Genomic DNA, 24,406 nt, shown 5'->3' on the forward strand with positions numbered 1-24,406 from the left:
ATTTAAGTAAAAAACCTAAATGAAAACCGATAATACTTTTTACAATAATACTTAGATAATACGTAGATAGGTACACAGATATTTTGCTACTAACTTTAAACTAGATTTCTTCATAGAAATGTTCAGAAATACGATAATATCATTTTCATGCATTTTACTAGCTAAAAGTCTCAGAATAATGTCATCTTTATGCACGTGGCCTGGTCAAAGTCATTGATTATTCCAAGGTGAATATTGTGAAAAACATCACGGAAAATCTGAAATATTTGAAAACTACTATAAGTTTTTCAACATAAGAATATTGAAGTATTTTGTTGATAATTGCTGTGAATCAAATTTGGGGGGATTTTTATTTTACCGGGGGGGGGGGGGGGGGATATTTACCTGGGGGGGATTTTTACCTGTTTCCGATTCAGATAGTACCGCAAACGATAAACCTGTCTAGTGCGGATACGAATTTGTCTGAATCAGGATTTAATGCATATGAAATTACACGGCTATTGTTTACCGGGGTTGATACGTGGGATAATGCGCTTCGAGCCCCGTATATTTCATTCCCTCACTGTAAACGTCATTAAAAAGAAAAAAAACTGGTAATACAACTAATCGTAAATACGCTCTAAATGTTTCCATGGTGATGTTAATCCACCTCCGTATCAGTAATAGGATTAAATGATACGATGGCCTAAAGTGTTTTCCTCGAGTACTCATTCGAAAATAAAAGAAACACGAGTGCGCGGACAATGTCACTAGGAAACTAATTTAGTCGTACAAATTTATTTAAACAGCTTTCATTAGATGACAACAAGTTTCGCAGTGGAGACTTCTGTGCCGACGCGCCATTTCCCCGCGGCGGCGATGATATTTTGCCGGCTTTCGGTCGATTTTCAATTCTCCTATTACCCGCGCCTTCGTGAAAATGTCAGCATTAAGACGCAAATTCTTTTCGAGCAATTATCACCGCGCGCGGCGCGTATCCCGTTTCAAATCTATCCCGAGCTGGGTTTAAGCTCGCGAAATCGTTTTTTACCTTTTATTCCGTTATTTCGTTCGGCACAGTCTGTTTATTTTGCTTTCTCGAAATCTAAATCTGTTCGTAAAATGATATTAAAGTAGCTGATACTTGTTACGTCGAGAGTAAACAGATAAGAAGTATTTTTCTATTTGAGTTATGAACATTTCATTTAGATAGCATATTACTCGTCATACCGCCAAAGATCGAGATCATCGAAGTCCCCCCTCTCCCTACCTCGGTATTCAAAACAGAGTGCTATGAAATATACATCTGATACGCATTACGCTATAAATATCTTTTATGAAAACATCCACATCTTTGGAAAGCAGATCCGTATGATCCGCAAAACTGTATTTCTTTTTCTATCTAATGATAATAGTAACCATGCATGTTTCATGAACATATCCCCGCAATATTGCGTTAGGCTCGTGCACGAAATGATGTGTAGAAATTCGTTGAACTATTACATGCGCGCACACACACACAAACACATACATATACATATACATATGCATATACGATTAAAAAACTTAGTGGTTTGCTTATTGTCGTTGATGGTTAAAGACGGCTTATGTGACTAATCGACAATTATTTCTGAAATGCTTTGTATTGGAAAGAAATTGCCGGGATGGCGTTATCCGTATCTTCTTACTAATCTTACGGTGTACATTTTCACCACATTAATCCTTCGTTGATTCGGCCGTTTTTTCCATCGTTCATCAATCTCTAATTTCATATTTTTCTGCATATTCTACCTGCTCATTAGGGATAATTACTGCCACTGTCACGGGCGTGAATTGAAAGAAGTGCCAGGAACTGGCTGAGACAATTCACTCCTCCCTCTATAAGACTTTCTTTTTATACGATACGGCGTTCTCTTTAGAAGTTGCCATGAAATCAGTCCTAACAGGTGGTATTCGAGAGCGTAAATGACGGCTTGGCTGACAGTGTTTCGACTTGACTATCACCTCATAATTCGGACCCCCACAAATTATAATTACAGTGTTACATTGTCACTCGTGCGTGGTAGTTGTCCTTGACCTTCTTTCGCGTTTTATCGCCTAGCTCACCTCTGCTCTGGAGACGCATCATTATCATCAGTGGGTGTAAAAACACGGTATGCAGTTTGTTATACAGTAATATAACTGCCAATGTTGTCGAGCCAGTTTTGTCACCTGGGTAACTCTGTGTCCGGGATGGAGGAGGCTTCTTAATGTCTGTACCCATTGTCTCATTGATCCTAGGCAGACAAGATCGTTAGTTCAGTCTTGTAATCATGATTAACTGTCAATATCCGTTGTTGTTGTTGTTTCTTTTGGTTATCTGCTGTCAAATGCTAGGGGCCGTACTCTTATGACATCCGAAGTTTCAATCCGAAATTCCTGGTTGGCTCCACACGAAATCCGAATCATACCACCGTGACAGAACGGAGGTTTCAGGTCACGTGATCAATAATAGAGTAGGATTGGAGGTTTCCCGATCTGATAAAAGAGTACTCCTTAGAGGAATAGGCATCGAACATCTTTTTGTATTGATTTATAAACGTTTTCGTTTGTTTTTTCAGATGCAGCACCCTGTACAGATGAAACCAGCAGATAGCGAGAAAAAGAATGGTAAGGTTTCGATGATCTATGTATACAGTAATTGTGGAACTTTTTTTGCATTTTTTAACCTTTTTTTCAAACTGTCAGTTACGAAGCGCTGAAACCAGTAGTCACATTTTACGCGGGATCTGTGGAATCGCTCGGATTCGCGCGCAAGTTGTGTATCTATGTTCGAAGAAGATGGGCTTGAAATTACGCACTTGTCGCATATTATTAGTGGCAACATTTATAGATTTTATCGTTTAACATCGTTTGGAGGCATGAAATTCACACGCCGATGACAACGCACTCGAATTTCCAATTTCATCAGAAATGAAATAGATATTATCAATCTCTTTGGGTCTGCGATATTCGTTCTCATTAAGTTCCTCCTCGATTTCGTTCCCGGCTAACGGCTGTCAGTAAAGCGTGAATATAGAAGTCAATTTATCTCGACGTTTCCAAACGGCAATAAAGCGCGGAATTTAACGCGGTTCGCCGGCGAAAAATATAAATTACGACTTCTGCCGCCGATTCTGTCACGAGTAGCCATTATTGTGTATTTAATGTACGAATGATAGTCATGTTCGTCACGTCTTGACACTGAAAATTGCTTCGGTATTTTCCTACTGGTCCTTGAAACTGTCTCATTGAAAGCTTTATTAGAACCGGCACACATTTTGCCTATGTTGACTTTTCGAGAGGAGGGGGCACCATCGATCGATGATACCCGATTGAATTGCCGATGCCGGCGTTTTTCATTAGAGCAGATGTTTATTAAACCCTGCAGTATAGTACTCGTACGATCGATCTCGGGTGGGATGTCCGTCGTAAAAACCTATACACAACTGGTTGTTGTTATTATTAGGCTGCTGATTAGTTGGTCCGCGGTTGAGATAAATGTATCAAACGAGTAATTTTCATCCCGACAGAACAATCGGAAATGTCATTATCGCGGACGGTCTCTTTATGATGATGATTTATTCAAGCCAAGATTTCCGAGTAGTGTTAACTGAAGATAGTTACGAGATATAACTCCATGTGCATATGGAGTACTGTAACTTTAGTCAAATGGACACGTTTGAAATTCATCGTTACATTTCAAACGGGAAACATTCAAGCCCGTGCCAAGGCGGTTCGGGGTAGAGGATGTATGTATAAACAACAGGTGTTTATAGGAAATTACGCTTTGTAATGTAGAATTTAAGTCCGATAAACCTTAGAGTAATCATTTAACTACTCCAACAGGCGCGGATCTTGCTTTTGGAAAAAGGGGGGTGCACTACTTACTTGGGTCACTAATTACATATGGGGCGGGGTCTGGGTATGCTCTTCCGGAAAATTTTGAAAAATTAGATGCATTCTGAGCACTTCTGGTTGAAATTAGTTATGAACCATTTTCTAAACGAAAAGTCTTGGCTAGAAAATTCTTAGGTCACTCTGCCTAAAAAAGAGGTTATGCGCACACCCCCTGGATTCGCCACTGTCCAAGGATAAGCTTTTCATAACATTCGATGAAATAAATGCGCTCTTTCCGAAATTGGGTGGAAAGCCTATATGCGGAAACAAGCGCCTCATGAAGTGAGGCGTTTTCTAGCTTTATAATCGGTTCTCCGTTGAAATGTTTTACTGAGTGACTGCCGTATAAATCATTAATTCCACTCGGTGACACTGTATCACACGGAAAAGCAGCTCTCGAAAGTGGTCTGCGTCGTCTCGTATGGTACTGCAGTTTTTTTTTTGGTTTGCATGTTATTTGCCATTTTGTCGGCTTTTTCAATGCGGCGCACGACGGCGATGACTGGGAAACAGACCTCTTGCACGGCGTTCGCTGTTTTACTCTCTCCACGCGCTGCTGGTACCCTGCGGACAGTTGATACATTTGTAATTGCGAAGCCGTAGCCGCATTGAAAAAATTTACATGTCCTGTGGGTCTGCTCCGGTAGGCAATAAATATTCATGAAAACTCTATCCCGCATTTATTGGTAAACAACTCTATTTACACGGGTAAACATGTTGTAAGCCACGCAGCCATGCCGTAGTTACATTTCGTTGTGACTTGAAACTATGAATTATTGATGACACATATGCGACATTGGGATTTCGATGATTAATAGTAATCGCTGAAATCAAGGAATAGGTACCCCGATTATAGACACTTCCGGAAAAATATGGCTGTTTCAGTAGAGTTAGCCATGGTCTCAGTAAAGTTAGCCATGACCATGCGTCAGGTCCTTGTGATGTCAATTGGGGAATTTTTAGGAGTTGAGTATGCTTTCAAGAAGGGTTTGTCACGCTCGTCACTGATGTTGCCCTCGATGTAAACCTTGTAAAAACTAGATAAGACAATATATGGAATGCTGTACTGTTCATTCATTATGGCATCCGATATCCCAGGACAATTCAGCAGATGATACAGCGATCGAGTATTGTGATGCGATGAACTGTGATGTCCAGATCATTTATCAATGATGTTAACCAACTTGCACACGCGATCGCTCATCATTTTGCATGCTCCATGTAAAACCTGCAGAATCGTCAACTTCGTGTGAATCCTTGGTAAATATGAAAAGGTACCCTCCGGATCTGTTACAACGGTGTAGTTATTTTTCTATTGATCGGAATAATGCTGCAAACATGATGAGACGCCTCGGTAAGAACATGGAAGTATGTTAGAAAAAACTTCTGGATATGGCCCTTCTTCGTATTCGAAATCTCCTTGTAAAATAATCCGTGAAAGAGATTTAAAAACACCACCACCTACGCATCTCGGCTTACGGCTTATGTTATATTCAGAGGGTATGGCATATTAACTGTAACGAAAGGTCACAGGTAACGTTGCCAGTGTTTTGTTGCTGGTTTCTTCAGCGAGTGACATTCGTCTTGAGTATTCGGTTTACAGAAGGTGAATTTCACCCTAACTGATACTTGAATTTCAAAGTTCACTTGAGTTTCAAAGTTCACTTCGTTTCGTGACTTTACGAAGAGATACTGCGAGCAAATAAGATCGTTTTTTTTCGGCGTGTTTTCTACTTCGCCGTGGATGACTGTAAATCAAATTCATGTCAACGATGGACTCGGCGTGATTACATATGACATCGGATTAATTGATGGAAGTAGGTGAGAAAATGTCAATTATTGCTGGTCAACGTGCTGGACGTTTCGAGCTGTCCCTCGCCTACCATGGCGGAATTGATTCTCACGCATTACTGAATGTATTCAATACATTAATACAGTTACCTCGGAAAATATCTGTAATACACGATATTGCTTTTCGGGAAAAAAAACGGCCGTTCTGATGATTTATATGTACAAGGAGACCGACCAACTGCATTCTTGCCAATGTTGTATATCGTTTCGGTCACAAATGAAAATTTGTCCATATATATATATATATGTATATGTATATGTATGCGTATGCGTATGCGTATGCGTATGCGTATGCGTATGCGTATGCGTATGTGTGTATGTGTATATGTGTATATGTGTGTGTATGTGTATATGTGTATGTGTATGTGTATGTGTGTATGTGTATGTGTATATGTGTATATGTGTATGTGTATGTGTGTATGTGTATATATGTATGTGTATATATGTATGTGTATGTGTGTATGTGTATGTGTATGTGTGTGTGTATGTGTATGTGTGTGTGTGTATGTGTGTGTGTATGTGTGTGTGTGTGTGTATGTGTGTGTGTGTATGTGTGTATGTGTATATGTGTATGTGTGTATGTGTGTGTGTATGTGTGTGTGTGTATGTGTGTGTGTGTGTATGTGTGTGTGTGTATGTGTGTGTGTGTATGTGTGTGTGTATGTGTGTATGTGTATATGTGTATGTGTATATATGTATGTGTATATATGTATGTGTATATATGTATGTGTATATGTATATGTATATGTATATGTATATGTATATGTATATGTATATGTATATGTATATATATGTATATGTATATGTATATGTATATGTATATGTATATGTATATGTATATGTATATGTATATGTATATGTATATGTATATGTATATGTATATGTATATGTATATGTATATGTATATGTATATGTATATGTATATGTATATGTATATGTATATGTATATGTATATGTATATGTATATGTATATGTATATGTATATGTATATGTATATGTATATGTATATGTATATGTATATGTATATGTATATATATATATATATATATATATATATATATATATATGCAGGTTCGGCCGACATTCCACATGATCATCATTCAAACCGATGATCCCGTTTATGTTTATGCGCTTCTCTTCTGGCCGGGCCTCCGAACTGCAACTATACTGTATCACGCGCTGCTATATACACCCCTCGGGTATTCGAGACGCGCGAAGTAATTCTTGGGGCTGTTCGATAAAAAAGAGAGAAGTCGTATAAAGTTATTGCCACTTTCGACGACGGTAGAATCACCGGAGGCCGGCGCTGTGATTGTCGCACGCATTGGCGGCCGCTTTCGTGCGCATACTTTTTTCTCATATTATCTCATCTTTCTCTTCGTCCCGCGGATATGATTTCAAATTTATGACATAACCACCCCCTATAACCACCAATTATGACTCACCTGATCGGCAACACTTGATAATCAGGACGTATGGCTTGACATGCGTATCATCACTTATAATGCCGTGTATTATACCCGTGCAAATTTCTTCATAAAATTCCACGTCAGGAATAGGTCAGTTTCAGTACTTATTTTATGGCCTCAAAAATAAATCCTCATTAGCGGAATTCGAAACGGTGGAACCAATCTATAATGGAAGGAATTTGTCAGTAATTGCCATGTTACGGTACTGAAACGGTACTGGGGGTTACCTTTGGTATACCTACCAGAAATAGAAAATTAATCCCTGGACTGCAAAAAAATAAGTTCGCCTTCATGAAAATTGATATGGGTTATCGTGATGAAAGAGGTAATTCTTACCATCTTATCACGATGTTTACCAGGTATTCATATTTTCAGCGCCAATTAGACAAGCGATGTTTGAAGAAAGTTAATCGCTAGTAATAACAGATGTCTAACTACCTGCAGCCGGTTCACTGGCCTTCGTTCTTTGATAATCGAATCATTGATACGAAAATTATGCCTGTCGAGCGCATTGGCTGATCAGTTTTTATGATGAAACGGCGTTGAGACGGGATAGCCTAGTTTCAGTTTTAAAACGGATTCTTGACGGGAGTGTCAGGCCATTTGGCTGCGATGAAATATATTCGTTTTAACTTAAAAACATTAGCAATTTTTGTCGTCTGTTTCAGCCAGATGCTTGTGAATTTTTTTGACAATTGAGCAACTTTTTGCAAAGAATTGTTGCTTCCTTAGGCTTTTTACGATCGCGTTTTTAAAGCAAGCCTGAGAAGTATTACGTGGTATCCTAAGTAAGCTCTTATTATATCTGCTTTCTTTTTTTTACAGTTGAAGAACGAAAATTGTTTGTGGGTATGATCTCAAAGAAATGTACAGAAAACGATATCAAGGTGTTATTTGCGCCATTTGGTCAAATAGAAGAATGTACGATTTTACGCGAAAATGGCGTCAGTAAAGGTTTGTATCATTTCACCAAATCCCTCATTGTCATCATCATCATCATCATCATCATCATCATCATCATCATCATCATCATCATCATCATCATCATCATCATCATCATCACCATCATCATATTGTCCGTGCCATATTCATCCTTTTCTTCATTCATAATCTTCTCTACGAAAATACCAGTATTAGAAAAGTTAGAAAACAATTTCAGTACTGTGGTCTGGTCATATGGTTGAATCTACGAGCAACTATTTCAACCTCATAGGTTGAATTTTTCGAGGCCTATTTATGACCAGTCTTTAAGAATTTTTGCTTATATGCAGTATGGAACTGAAAGATGGGGTTAAGCATGGGGGCAAGCGATTCCATAAACCTGATCCAGGTACTGAGATGGCCACCGTATGAAACAAAGCCATAATCCTCAAGAAGGTTAACGGAAAGGTTCAATACTGGCCGTACAATTCTGTCATCTAGTTTAATGATATGTATACGGAAGTTTAATTTGAAACACGGCCTCTTATACTTATCTGAACGTTGAGTTGAATTGTAGATTGATCTCGCGATTGCTGCTCTCGAGGCAAACGAAGCCTTATCAAAACATTAACTAATTGTTAAGCCTTCGTAGACACACTGATAGTTACATACGGAGTGAACGAATGACTTTCTATACGTGCGTATATATTCATCACTTCCGTACAATTTCATCATACGAACTGATTATTTCTGTTTCTCTCTCTCTTTCTCTTTTTTATTCTCGAATGTTGATATAAATCTGTTGGCGATAGTTGTTGACGATTTAGCACCAGAATACGAAGTCTAGCGTGATAAATGCGTCGGGTTTCGCCGTATCGTGTGTGTACCCGGTCACATTATTATTGGTTATTTAGGCTGAAATGATAAATCTTCCCCGGAGACCCGGGATCATGGAGTATTTGGCAAATTCGGCGATTCCCGGCGAGTTGCGAAAAAATTGATGGCAGATATACGCGGCAATAACTATTCTGATTGTATGGTCACCCTAGATGCATACTGATATGACGTCCTGGCCGTCGGCGATGCCCGGGAGACCGAATATCCAACTGCGGTTACAGAAAACGATGCGATAGAAATGACTGCATCCATTTGAGCCCTCGAAACCTTCATTATTTATCAGTCTTAGACCGTTATGGCGAGTCGGCTGGATTCTGATTCCAGGATTTCCATGTATTCTCATTGAAAATTACGAACGCGAAAGGTTATCCGTTAAAAGTCTGTTAAAAGTAATCGTGAGGCGAGCCATATGTTCCGTTCTTATTCTAATGCGTATTTTCCATTAGCTGAATGATATCACAATTTATATGATGAAGTCGTGGATTTATAATCTGCGAATTAATCAAGTCTGGTCTTATCCTATCTTCAGCCATATGTTACCTACGTGGCCTTTCATGTCGCCAAATTGAATAATGCTATTTGTACGTTGTACCCGAGCTTGCTTGGGAACTGAAGGCAGTGTCTTTGATGGCTAGATCGTTAGTCAGCGGCTAGATTCACTGTTTCAGTTCTTCTTCATTTCAACATTTGCGAAACAACGGGCAAAGAATGCGATTTTCAGTTGCCGACAAAAATCAGTTTCAATATCATGGTTACATTGAACTAGAATGTATATCAAAAATATTCCTCACACAAATTTGTCACCCAGTTCAGGTTGGCAACCTTTTGATCGAGTATTCATGCCTGTACCCTTTGAATTTTCTTTTTTGATCATCGAATCGGAGAGCATTTTGTTTCGTACCGAAACCGAAAAGCCTGATAAAACTGATAATTCAGAAGAAGAAAGTGAATGATGTGCAAGTTTCTGCCGGCGATTTATGCCTCGGAATTTTTCCCGACCTGTTGAGTTTATCGGGCATTAATACAACGGTTTTTATTGGTACAAAAACAGCTGAATTTGTTGGAAGACAGGTGAAATGGAAAGTGATTTAATGATGATTGGATTATTTTTGCCTTGAAAACACACGCTGTCCATCGAAGTGAACTTCGCACCACACTAGTGCGGCTGCACCAGCAGATTGGGGTATCGGGCAGATTTTGATTGATGTGTTTTGATTGAAAACCATTTCAGTTTGTAAGAACAATTTGCAAAACATTCGCGACTGCTGCGTGCCAGTAGCTGGTGCTGTTATCTAAAACACTCAGTATCCCTGGGTAATTGAATTCCGGAGGGGGGGGCAAATGTAGTTTTGACTTTTCTAGCGATCAATTTAAATCAACACCGGTAGGCTGATTAAATTTCGATGGATAACATTACATTAAATTTGACAGCGAGAATTTTGTGAGAGCCGAATGCGCGAATGTATGTGTGCTTGCGCATCAAAATAATCGGAAATGTCTTTTGAGCAGCAGCGAGAATGGTTTGTTGTTATGCGACGACGACGCGCGGGTAGTCGGACGCATCTTTCGTCGATACGTTGTTCAAATCCGACTCGAGGGAGCGATTTCTTCTTTCGCAAAATAAGCAACTGAATTTAGTTATCTCGTACTAAATGACATGTCAGTTCAGAGTATAACAGAGCGTTACTCGATGTTTCGCTTGAAACACGCGTTAGAATATATCATCGCTTATTCGCGATAGTTGGGCAACACCGTGATGCGAATATGGTAAAATCACATGATTTACAATCGTTATATGGTTGTCTGGTGTTGAAGTAAAAAACGGAATCTTTAGTTGATATGAATTACAGCACATTAACGAAAAATATTCTAATGGAAAACGTACTTAATGAATTTAATGCAGTCTTCATGTGTTTTGCTATTCATTGATGACTTAGGAGATTTTCAACAAAAAAAAAACTGACGCACTTTAAACCGTTAGTTAGGTGGTTGAGTGAGATAAAATGACTGGCACTAATGATTTCCAGTTTTACATGAGTTGCAAGCGCGAATTGCATTGTTGAACGGGATTCGTTAAGTGCAGCCTCATTATCGCCATTACACGACAACAATACCGACTGATGGCTTCCGATCTTTCGTTCAACAAAACCTCACAAATGAATTCGTTAAACTAATTAACACGCTCGTGACGTTTGAAGCGAAAGGCAATTTCAACAGCTCTTCTCGTGAGCGCAAATACAATCGTTCGAAGTTCAACTATAGCTCTCACTCCTGTTACTGGGGTCTGAAGTTGAAAAGTCTCATTTATTAGCAATGGAACAATTGAAGATTGTATACCACTACTAATCATTATCGGGAGTTTAACAATCCGCGCCTGACTTTTTAGAGTCCATGGTTAGCGAGAGTCAATGATCTAACCGGGCCTCTACATTAGTGTGAATGATATATTGAATTAGGTTTTGGGGAATTTTGAATTCATCAAGCGTCAAAAAGGAATTATGGTTTCTTAAATCATAGAACAAGGTTTAAAGGATCACCATATTCAATGCTGATAGAATGTTCTTCATAGATGAATAGAGCCCTACAACACTAACATTGTATATGAACAGGATCAGAATACTGTTTACTAAAAGGGGGCAGATGTTTAAGTCATAACCTATGTGTAGAAACGGGCAGATGGCGACGGCCACAACCAGTACCTTATGAGAATCGAACCTGCCCCATTTGTAATGGTGATCAAATTGAAGACTTGTACCATGTTTTACAAAGTATGTCCCACATACGCTAAGCCCAGATCTCGATACATCCATAGAAATTATTTTTTACGCCCTTCCAACGAGAAATTCATAGGGCAAAACATATTATGTTCAAAACATTTCTACAATATTACAATTTATCCTTAAGGTTTGATTACGAGCTGGATCGACTAATTTAAACCAACCAAAAAAACTAATCTGTTCTAAAAATTATTTAGAATATATTTCTGCTTTTGCTTTCAATCAAGCATCATTTTATTGGATATTTTTAAATTTTGCTTTATGCAGGTTGTTCTCCACACTTAGTTTGGATCAACAGCCAGATACTTGATTCGTCTGTAGCTGCGAGTCTTCCAAATTTATGACAGCTCGGCGCGTGTGAGGTTAATGGCTACATCTTAGTTATCATATGATTTAATCTTGCAGGTTGTGCATTCGTAACTTACGCCAATAAACAGAGCGCTCAGAGTGCAATGAAGAATATGCACCATTCACAAACGATGGAGGTAAATTAATAGATTGGATAGCTGGCGAGCATCGATATTATTGTCTCTCCCTATTTCCCTTTATGAATCTGCTGATTCTCTTCAAGTTGCATTAGCAACATACTTCATCCTTAAACCGAGTACAGAAAAGCGATTTCTGATGATAAATCTAAGTTTATTGGCTTCAATATTTAGGGTTTCTGTGTTGCAGAAACCCTTTATCGCTGCTTTGCAGCTATGATTATGTTTCAGTTGTTTGATATAAATTCTGACTACGGATGAATTCATTGTGACAAATTTCGTGCTAATCTTTTTCAGGGTTGCCGGTCACCGGTGGTTGTGAAAGTTGCCGATACGCAAAAAGACAAAGAACTGAAAAAGATACAACAATTAAACAACAATTTATTATCACAGGGTATGGCAAATATACCTAGCGTAGGAGGCATTTACCCTCAATATCTTACTGTAAGTATCAAACATTTTTCGTGGGCCAGTTTTGTAGACCAATCTTAACGGCTTCTTTCACCAATTCAATTCATTTATTGCCTGGTATTTGAATTAACCCAATGGTGTACAGTTAAAACTGGTATATGAGACCGAGTCACAGAAGATAAATTGCAGTGGCCGGTTTTATAGACTGGTATTACCTTTAACCCGTGGTTTAGCCACTGGGTTAAAGGTAATACCGGTCTATAAATCCAGGCCCAGGGATATAGTCAGAGCCTTTGCACCTTCCTTTGAAAAATGAAAATGAAGCATTAACTTTCTAGAAAAGTTGATGTAGTATTTAAAAATCTGTTAGTTATTTTGCAATATCTGTGCATAAACATTGACCTAGGTTAAAAACTTATTTCGAGGGATAGTTTTATTACGTATTCTCCTGCTTGCTATGTCACTGAAAGACGTACGGTTCCATTCATTCGTTCATTTGTCCACCAAATTCTTCAATCTGTTTTTCGTAATCATCGTAAAGAAACCGCTTCGTTTCAGCTTTTACAGCAGGCATCAGCTGGTGGTAATCAACTAGGTTTATTAGGAAATTTAGGTAAGTCGCGTTCTTAACAACATTCAGCCGTAGTTCGCCCATAGCTAGTCATGATGATTTGATGAAAATTTTTTTTCTTTTCAAATGAAATGCTTGATTTGATCATGCTTAAAAATCACCCTGAACATGAACTAAACTTAGTACTGTATGCGTTAGATTTTGATATAATTTATGATAACGATATGATAGATGCATCGTTTCTTGGTTGTTTCGACAATAATTAGAAGATGCAAGAGAGAGCGTGTTGGAATGAAGCGTGTGTACAGATAATATTTGATTGATATTATTATTATAATAATTATTATTATCATGATTACTATTAATAATGCTAGGATGCATTAACAACACGACTAATCACAAGGCCACTGTTTTATACATTTTTATATACATGTAAAATGCACATGATCTCATTGTTTTTCCTCTGTTGACAAAAAATGAATTTGTCGTAGAATGCTCTGCATCCTTTTATGTGTTATTATGTATTACCATGTTCTTATTATCTAAAGCTTCTAGAATTGACCAATATCTTACCAGTAACGTACGGAAAAAATGTAGATGATACAAACGAAGATACAAATAAATTGTATCGATCTTGCATTATCATTGAATAACGATCAGTATTCCGTATATTTTTGTGTATGTTGTATTTGTGATTTGGCAGTAGTCTTTGAGCAAGTGGTGGTGATGATTTTTCAGGTTTGAATACCCTTGCCATCCAACAACTACTAGCGGCAGCTTCCTCAGTCTCTGCTGGCGGCAACGCAGGTAAACCATCTGTTGGAATGTTTGCACGCAAAAAACTACCCCCTAAAAGAACTATCACGAAAAACGTCATCAAAACTTTGGAACCATGTGACGACGGATATCAGTTTGATAGTTATCGATTGTGTTATTCAAATTTGTGAATATTATACACTAAGTAGTTCTGGTGTCAAAAGCAGGGTCAGGGGAGATAGATGTTCTAAGTGTTTTCAGAAATTTTTCCTCAAAAATACCACCTTTATTGGTGGTATATCACACAACACCCAAAGTGTTAATGGCTTTCAATGATATCAGATGATCAGATTATCTCCTCGTTATCGCCTAAATTTCTGTTGATATACTGCTGAAAAGCAGTCGATATATAAAAGTTTGTCTCGTTTTCTCGTCTTAGTCTGTCAGTGGAGCATTTTATGCTCGTTTCCATGTGTTCAACAGTAAAAAACCATTGCAAAAACCATATCGAATAGACTTAATATAACTAAAAGCACATAAAGCTGTTGATAGACATATTCTATTCTAATGAATTGGAACCTCTCGACTTGCTGAATTTTGAAATTGTCCAGCCATCATTATTTGTTTACTTATACGGTATTACTGCCCTGTGTGTACCAACAGGATTGGCCAATTTGGCGGCCCTGAATGTGGCATTGCAGAACCTAACTAATGGAACACCCAGTAGTAGCAATGGGAACCAATCTCGTCAAAACAACAATTCAAATCCAGGTACTGGAGTGTCAACATAAATGATCACAAGTTATAGTTTGTTTCAAAATCTTTGGCTTGTAGATGGTTCAATTGGTGTGGCACCCCGTTACGTAGTGTTTCTGTATCCAAAATCGTCATCACGTGTACCAAAATCTGTATTGTGTTCCAAAATATTCAATACCGGATCGCATTTTGTAACCAACTTGTAGTATGATGGGTACCACACACATATGAACCTGGAACGACTAACACTGTTATTGGTGACCAGAAACCTGGCCTCGCTTAGCACTAATTATCATATTTTCGCATGCATTGCTTCCATTGGCCACTCGCGGAATGAAAGCAGTGAGATTTCTTGCATTTGAATATAACAAGAGCGACTTTGTTGCATTTTTAGCATCCGACTTCAGGATGAGAGGAACGAGTTCGATCCGTTGTGGTTCTTTTTCATGAATGGATTTCATTTTGAATATTTTGATTTTTCTCATTATTTAATTGTTATTTAACTTTTCTAAGCTATTCAACCGATGAAAAAACTCATCATTCATTCAGAATTTGAATCTTTTTACTTTTACGCCTATTATGACGATAAATGATGAAACGATATATCCTGTTGCCACCTGTTTTGGCGATGTGGAGGGTCCTTACTTTGTCTAAGAGCTCTTGGAAAGAGTCCTGTTAAAACATGATGTTTCGTAGCCATGTTTTTGAGACTGTGCATGTCCCTGTTTATTGCGCCTTGTCTAGTTTTCCCTTTCACTACATGTGTGTTACTTTGTCCTGTAGTGTTAGTTTGTGTTTCTGCGTGTTCTCCTAAAATTGTGTGTGCGTGTGCGTGTTCTCTACGATCTCGTCGTTGATGTTCTATTATGGCTCTTCAGCAGCTCCTGTATTGAGCTGGATATGCACAAAATTAATTTCGATGTTCGGTCGCTTATAAAGATCTCATCTAATTGTACATCGCGACAGGAAACGTCATCCTTGTATATACGAAAAATTACGCCAGGTCAAAAAAATAGATTTTTTGTATTGTTTTGTGTCATTGATATGGAAAAAACGTTTTGAGCAGGTTTTTGAATTGACTAACCTGATAAAATCCCTGAATAAATGATATTATACAATTTTACCTTTACAATTTGATATCCTTTTTTCAGCCCCTACTTGTACGAGTCCGCCCCCATCTGCCAGTCCCCTGACTGTCACAGACTGGTGCTACCCCACTGTACAGCACCAAGGCAAGGATGCACTTATTTTTCACTTATTTTTTAGATGATAGGTGGGCTTGAGGGTAGTTAGTTGACAGGGTCGCACTTTGAATTCTTTTCTGCACTAATAGTCATCATCCTACAAATTTGTCTATATTCCATTTTTTTGAAAGAACGATGAAATATACGTTGATACTAGCACATTTTGGGAGCCATTCGTCAAATTTTCCGCGCTGAAACGATGATAATAATTCGCTTTGTGATGCATCAGTTGATGGTACTGGTACCACACAGTCTCGCTTCTTAGTGTTGGAAAGATCAATTTCACAGGTTTTCAGGTCCACAACTGAAACATATAATCAGGTTGACGAATGAAAGCTATTGTTGCTATCGTAGTGCATGAATAAAACTATGCAATTTTGAAACTTTGTAACATCATATATATATCATCATATATATATATATATATATATATAATCATCATATATATATATATATATATATATATATATATATATATATATATATATATATATATATATATATATATATATATATATATATATATATATATATATATATATATATATATATGTATATATATGAATATATGTAGGTGACTACATAACTTAGTATTTTATTGGTGGTAGTTGGTGACGGGTTGGCTGACTAGGGCCTTGTCCAGAAAAGGATTCAATTTAACTGCAACAACATTACACAATTCAACCTTAAATATATATACGTATATATGCGTATATATATGAAAGGGAGGAAAATGTATATAATATTTATTATCTGAGCCTCACATATTCTAATGCTTGTTCATTGTGCACAGTTGCTGCAGAGCCACTTACTGAAAATATACGCGCCAGAAAAGTCATCGTGAAATTACGAACCAATTTTTTGGAAAATCCTCTTTTGTACGATCTAACTAAATTTTGATTGACAACCACGTCGAAATTAGAACAAATTTCCCTTCGAAGATATTATTGAATGTTTCGCAAGCTCTGAATCCTTGTTCTGTTGGGAGAAAACACGGTTGAATCTGCGCATATATTTTAGATCAATACAGTTCGTAAATTTGATAACGGCAATGATATTATAAGATATGATATATAATTCAACAAAACGTTATTTACATGAACATTTGATAATCGATAAATGTGTGAATTATTAATGATATTATTGTCTATTTTTACGAGCATGTGTACTAACACACTTCCGACATTTTGTAGAACGTTTCATCTTTGTCAAATTAATTGTATATTTTTCCATTCTTCATTTTAGTTGATCTCAATAACCTACAGAACTTACAGAACTTACAAGGCTTAGCAGTTCTGGCGAATTTGGCCAATAATCCCAGTAAGTCAATATATGTTTTCAAATCCTCAACCAATTGAGCGCTATTCAGGGTGCAATCTTTCTTTTCCCCTATTGTGGCGAGGCCAATGAATAGAAACTGCCACCAGTGAGGATTCAAATCTATCAACCCTGCATATTTAGATTGTAACCCCACAGTTATTAGTGGGCTATTGCTTTCCCTTTTCATTCGTCTTCTAGCTTTCCGTCCATCTATAGACGAAATCATGTTATATGGGTAGGTTTTAAGGATGCTTCAATGGATCGTCTTGATATTTGGTTTACGTATCGACCCTTGATATATCGACTACCAAAAAATTGGCTGATCAGAATCAAGATGGCCAACTGGCAGCCATTGTTCTTCATTGAAATAATTTTTTTACACATTTTTAAAAACACTTGGATGGTTGATGTATGATATGTATATGTATCCCCCTAGGGCCCACCATCATAAGACGAATTGGTCAATCGGACATTTTTCATAACCACAATCAATTGCAAATTTGTAAGTCATTACATTTTCTCGGTATTTGTTCACCAGCGGGCCTTGAATATTGAAACTGTCAGATTGTCAAGTTTTTTACCAGTGGGCGTGACCCTAATTCTTTCATGCCATTTGGTTTTTTTTTTTTTTTATTCGAGAGTGATTTTCTTATTTTAGAGAGATTCGTCTTATTTTAGAGAGATTTGTCTTATTTTAGGTGCATTGAGTGCAGTTAGCGGAGTACAAAATTTACAAGCATTGAACCAATTGGCGACGGTCGGAAACATTTCTTCGAGTACAAACATGCAGGGTATTACTACTTCAGGTATGTACGTAAGCACCGGATCACAGAAGTTATTCGTGTAGATGTGTGCTATTGCGTCTGTTATTCAATGTTGCGGTGATCGAAAAAGATGCACAGATACACACGGCTTTAGTTCAGTGGTTAATCCGTGTTAAACATTGTCCGTGTCTTTGTTCCAGGAACAAGTAATAGCGTATCACTCCCATCAACGTCCACAGGTTTGCTACCTTCTCATACGGAGCATGAAATCTTCATTTCGCTTAATTCCCACCCAGGGGCGGATCCAAGGGGATTTTCTGTATTTTGAAATGTGGTCTGAAATTTTCGGTGCCCTTCAAAATGTCATCAAATGATTTTACAGCTGTGGAACCACCGTCTGTGCTTCAGATGCTTTAAACTGCTGTATTTCTCAGAAAAGAAAACCAAACTTCAAATGGCTTCGCTTCGTATTATTGTGCCTTTCAAACTGTGGCTGGGTATGGCTCTGGATCCACCCCTGCCACCTGAGATTTTCTAATCATCGTTCGCCAAGTTCATCGATGTTCACGAGCTTAAACTATACACTTACACACACACACACGCATGGTGTGAGAAAACCTTTCCTTTATTGATCGACCGATAATCCGAAAAACAACATGTTCTCAATATTCTCCTGCGCATGTGATTGATATACATAACACGCCGGGTACACATATACATCGATAGTGGTATGATTACTTTCACGGGCTTCTTATTGATTTTACCGATTTCTCGCCGATGTTTCAAGTCTATACGTATCTCACCAAACCATCGGTAACAAAGAATAATCTACCTGTACAGATCTGATTCCCTCTGAATTATTTCCGCTCCTGATTTCGATTGTAGAATGAATATTTCCGCCTTTACAATCTATGTTGCTTTTAATTTCCTCTTCTTGATGTTCAGTATGACGTTTGCGATTCATAGATCCGCTTTGTTTTCAATTATCGTCACTGATTCTGCTTTGTTCAAAGCAAATCTTGATCAAAATAATTTATCGAAATAACATCCTTTATGGTACAGTCTTGCGTATTGAATTGATATGTAAATAAGTACATTAGGAGTATTAAGCAAGTGAAATCAGTCTAAGATAAGCATTCGTTTGTAGAATAGCTTGACTCTGACATGGAGAATAGATAATGATATTAGAATCCACTCCATACAAATTTAAAGCATTAAAAACGAAATTTATTTACTCAAGGATTGAAATGAAAATCTAAAAGACACAACCTTTCGGACTCTAGTGGCCATCATCCCACCTGGCGATGGTCTTTCGGGAGAGAGTACGGAATGTCATATATCTTTTACATTTCGATTTTAATCCTCGATTGATTGATTTCATTTTTTTATCTCTTAGATTTTTGTATAAAGTAGGTTTTAATCTTGTTAGTATTGATTTTTTTCTATTGTACATTCTTTCTGAATATGACTCACTAAAAACCGAAACCCCTGAATGAAAACTCTCCTGTTCGCAAATTTTTCCAGCTTGAATGCATGAAATTGATTTTTTGGATGAATAAATAGATGAAATCAAATGGTTATGAATAGGTTTTGCGATGTACATGTTTGAAGCCATTTATTATTAATTTGATCCTTAACCCTTTCACTGCTGACTAATTAATACCCGAAAATGCTGGAGGTAATTTGAAAATTCCACCCCAGTGTGTTGTAGTGTCACACCACTTTAATGTGTCTACACCACAGTGCGGTGTATCGTTAGTAACTAATATTTCACTATGTTGGACAGGTGCTGCCATTCAATAGAGATAAAAACTAATTACCAGTAACATCAATACACCATGATGTGTTGTAATAGCCAAGTCCAAGGCGGATTTTTACACCGCACTGCGGTGTAGATGCACTGAAATGTTTAAAACGAAAAAGTAATTCCATAAGATAGCCTTCTCCCTTCTTAATTATTTTTTCCGGCATCAAACAGTACATTAGTGTTCATGTCTGATATCCAATTCAAATGCAGAGAATAGTATTTGCTGAAAGAATGTATAATCATCCGTGTAAACACGTTGTCCTGTTGAATACTGCATTCGTGCTCACTATGTCATCTTGTGTCTCTAGGTTCTATATCGTCGCCCACAAATTCCACTGCTTCACTGAATGGAGCTGCTGCCATGAACGTGTCTACGGGTAACCTCACAAATCTGTCCGGTCTCACGCCGACATCGGTTAACGGACTGACCAATGGAAGCCTCAGCACGAGTTCCAATAACATGGAGGCACTGTACTCCGGGATCCAACAATATGCAGGTTTGTCAGCTTTATTACCGCAAGGTAAATACTACGCTCTATTTCATGATATGTGTCTTGCGCATTTGTGTACGTGACGGTTGTCGGGAAATCTTCTGTGTTGTCGAGTTGCATGCTGTAACATCCATGCCCTGAACAACATATATTTCTGAACTGGACATCACTGCACTGCACTGTACATGTATTTGTAAATCTAGCGTGTTAAAACCTTTGTTAAAGTTTCTCAAGTTTTGTTCATGTGTATATTTTATCCAATGCCTCTCCAGATACCAAAACACTTTACTGTAGTATAAATGTTGAGCTAAAGACATACTTAAGATCATTTGTTTTAAATGTCAGTCAGTGTGTTCCCTACATTCTAAGCATCGACTATCACAGTGATTCTTCGGCAGAGTGATATTAAGATTGAACCTATAAAGCAATGATAGAAATGCCCTCGCACCAGGCTTGCCCGTATAATTGATTAGTATTTTGCTCTAAATGGGCTACTTTTTCAAAAAACCTGTGATGGGTAGATTGATATATACTCTGACATTAGTCTTTGACAATATTCCAACTTCATGTGCTTATACTTAAAAATTTTTCTCAACCATGAATGGCTACTTATTGTTGATATTAAATAATTGCTTCTTTAACCGACTGTCTTTTTATTTGATATATGTCATATATCAGGTGTTATATTTTATTGTGCAATATTATTTCAGCGACATTTCCAAATGCCCTGACTGCCCAATCTGCTGCTCAAATGCAGCAACAAAAAGCTCTCACTGAAAATCCAGCTGGAAAACAAACAGAAGGTAATTGTAGATGATTTCTCTTCAGTTGTCATTTTACCATGAGCGAAAGTATCGATCGTACACTGCTTAGTCTAGACATGTGGGCAATTCCTAGTCTCAAGGTGCCTGAACTTAAAGAAAGTTTTTTCAATGATGAATAACTTGTTTTTCATTTATCTACCTGTCCTTTATTCTAAATCTAGTGATGTCTAAAGGTCTAGCTTCAAGACTTCTAATGAGGTCTATATGTGTCTTGTAGAAGATATCTCCATCATTTGGGTAATCTATCTCCATCAATTGGGTAATCATTTTCTTGTGTTTTTTCAGGTCCTGAGGGCGCAAACTTATTCATTTATCATCTACCCCAAGAATATACAGACATTGATCTCCTTCAAATATTTTTGCCGTTCGGCAATGTTGTCTCATCCAAAGTTTTTATAGATAAACAGACAAAACTGAGCAAGTGTTTTGGTAAGCCCTCTGTGAAACGAGCTTGACCACTTTTAACCATCACAAGTGTTCATTTTATTTAGTATTGCTGGTTGTTTTAGAAGGACAATTGACTGATTCAAACCAATGAAATAAGTCCCATAATACAAGCAGGCTTCAAACCAAGCATACATTTGAGACTGCAACATTACTGTAGACTTGGAAGAATGATGATTATATAACCCGATGTTATTAGTGATTATTAATGATGTAGTAAATTATATTATCGCGATATTTTTTGTAGGTTTTGTGAGTTACGATAATCCTGTATCCGCCCTCGCTGCTATTCAGAACATGAATGGATTCCAGATAGGAATGAAACGATTAAAAGTCCAGCTGAAGCGACCGAAAGGCGATAGCAAGCCGTATTAGATTTTAAATCATTGTTACATATGTTAAAGGTGAGATTCGAGTGTACGAAGTGAAGCTGTTTTCATGGTTGTGATCTGAAGTATGTATTGACGATCCCTCTTACCCTGTGATAGAAAAGTTTCTGTGGATTGAAAATAAGTCATGCAAATGTCCATGTTGTTGTTCAAGGATAACTAGATAACTACGCATAAGTTGCTCAATGATACTAATCGTGTTTGTTTACATGGGTTTTTTGGAATGAGATCCCTGCATGTTTCTTGGTGTAGCACAATACGTCCCTTAAAGCATACCGATATCTAAATGTACTCGTCGAAAAATATCGAACACATTCCAAACTTGTGTTTACACTCCTGAATATCAGATTTCTTAATACAGAATTCGATGTTTGAAATACTTAACTCCATTGAGCTGAAAGAAATTTTACATGTGTCTTCATCCATGTTCATGTATACACAATTCACATATTTAAGTGGATTGTTTTTCACAAACAAGAGAACAATTATATATATATATATGTATATATATAACCCCGACTTTTTTGTTGATACAATGTTGTTATTTCTATGGTTTCCAGGGTGCTATACATCAAGCCATATTTTAGAGACTATTTTTATAAGACGAGTTGAAGCGCTTGTTTATCTGTTTGTCGTCGAGTCTCAGCCAGATGTGTCTCAAGAGTCAACAACCCTACAAAGCTCTCCCTTCGTTGAACAAAAAACGACCTCGCATAATTTCTTTTATTTATGATTTCTCCTTCACACGTTCTTTTATTCGCTATATGAACACAGCTTTGAATTCGCATATGTCCGGCGGTGATAGATGAACATTTCAGAACTGTCCTGTTGTCTCTCGCTATTTATTATCTATGATACATATAGAATTACCATTCAAATTGTTTAGCGAATTTAATACTGAACTACCTCACATTCTGAAATTCTGTCTATTTCCGCTTGCAATTGCCTGTCGAGCTTCATCTTGTCACATTCTTGAAGACTTCAGTTCAAGACAATACCGGTAGTTGATAATTCGTTTGAAAAAATAGGAAGGAAAATCTATATATATTTATATGTATGTTACAAACGGGACTGATAGCAGCCAAAACAATTACACTTGAAGTTTGATCTTAAGTAGGCATTCTAGTCATTCATGTATGCCCATCTATAGAGATCTGAAGATATACAATGTATATCGAATGGCTATAGATTTCAATCACAGTATATTCGGATATTCGGTGGTTTAACATTACTCAAAAGTTTATAATACTCTGTACTGCATTTAACGTAGTTAGTAATTATTTGTTGGTATTAAATGTCCTGATTTTAAGGTCACTCAATTATTTCTATTATTTATTATTATTTATACATTATATGATTATTATCATGACGTTTTAGTTCTTTATTGTTGTTATTTTTGTTGATGTTTTATTTGATATAGTTGATGACCATCCATCACTATTAAAGAAAAAACCAACTGGGAAAATATACGTATAAGCTTATAAATGAATATACATAGATAGATTTTTTCATCCTGTAGTCTGCCCCTATTGCAATTATATGAACACAAATATATAGTTAAGATACATAGAAATTCATTTCATCATTTTAGAAATTTGATTTTGGCATTTATCTATGTCCAGTAATGTGTACCGTTCGAAACATCTGGTATGTGGTGTCCACGTGATAACCAAACCACTATGATGATATACATATACATAAATATTTACACATTTATATATACATACAAATTATCCGACTTTTATACACTTTAATATACTCTTATATTTTTTGGTAAATTATTTTTAGCAAGCTAACAAATGACAGTTCGAAGTAGTAGTTCACGATTCGAGTACCATACTTAATTTAAGCGGGAAACGCGACAGATTACACACGACTTTATAACAATTGTATATTAGCTTAGCTTGACAAACTGAATATAGTCTTTTATTGAGATTTCTTTTTAAAATGGAAATGAACGAAGTATCAGTATTGATTGAGCCTGATATTCTGATTGTAGCTATTCATCACATATAAGTCACGTGTTTATTCGTTGCTAAAATGATTAATCTTCTCTATGGTTTACGTCATAAACTCAGATTTCCGCCCTCTAATTTATATTAGTTGTTCTTATTGTTATCGTTTGTCTCCGGCGACTGGGAGTTTACTGAACATTCTCTTAAGGCTAGAAGAATTCTTCCGGCTGAAAAAAAGAAGACATTACTTGCACTACTCGCAGTTGTTTTAGTATAAAACCCGGTATTATTGTGTTGTATGTAACCACTACCCGTTCACACCACTCTCACTATCCTTGTTGTTTTGCATGTTTAGCAGTAATATCGTAAACATGTAG

General features: G+C 37.1%; 1 protein-coding gene across 1 annotated transcript in view; it reads left to right on the forward strand.

Annotated features, from left to right (window-relative positions):
* The window catches only part of LOC141915546 (CUGBP Elav-like family member 1-A), a 35,104-nt gene extending 13,015 nt beyond the window's left edge, over positions 1 to 22,089 (forward strand). Inside the window, 15 exon segments of the mRNA XM_074807113.1 lie at positions 2,580 to 2,628; positions 8,043 to 8,171; positions 12,218 to 12,297; positions 12,595 to 12,741; positions 13,267 to 13,325; positions 13,986 to 14,086; positions 14,699 to 14,806; positions 15,943 to 16,023; positions 17,281 to 17,355; positions 18,054 to 18,161; positions 18,320 to 18,358; positions 20,235 to 20,447; positions 21,128 to 21,220; positions 21,527 to 21,670; positions 21,933 to 22,089. Of these exon segments, the coding sequence (XP_074663214.1) occupies positions 2,580 to 2,628; positions 8,043 to 8,171; positions 12,218 to 12,297; positions 12,595 to 12,741; positions 13,267 to 13,325; positions 13,986 to 14,086; positions 14,699 to 14,806; positions 15,943 to 16,023; positions 17,281 to 17,355; positions 18,054 to 18,161; positions 18,320 to 18,358; positions 20,235 to 20,447; positions 21,128 to 21,220; positions 21,527 to 21,670; positions 21,933 to 22,060 (1,554 nt within the window). The 3' untranslated portion in view covers positions 22,061 to 22,089.
* The last annotated feature ends 2,317 nt before the right edge of the window (positions 22,090 to 24,406 follow it).

The sequence above is a fragment of the Tubulanus polymorphus genome, chromosome 1, assembly GCF_964204645.1.
Source record: "Tubulanus polymorphus chromosome 1, tnTubPoly1.2, whole genome shotgun sequence".
NCBI lineage: Eukaryota > Metazoa > Nemertea > Palaeonemertea > Tubulaniformes > Tubulanidae > Tubulanus > Tubulanus polymorphus.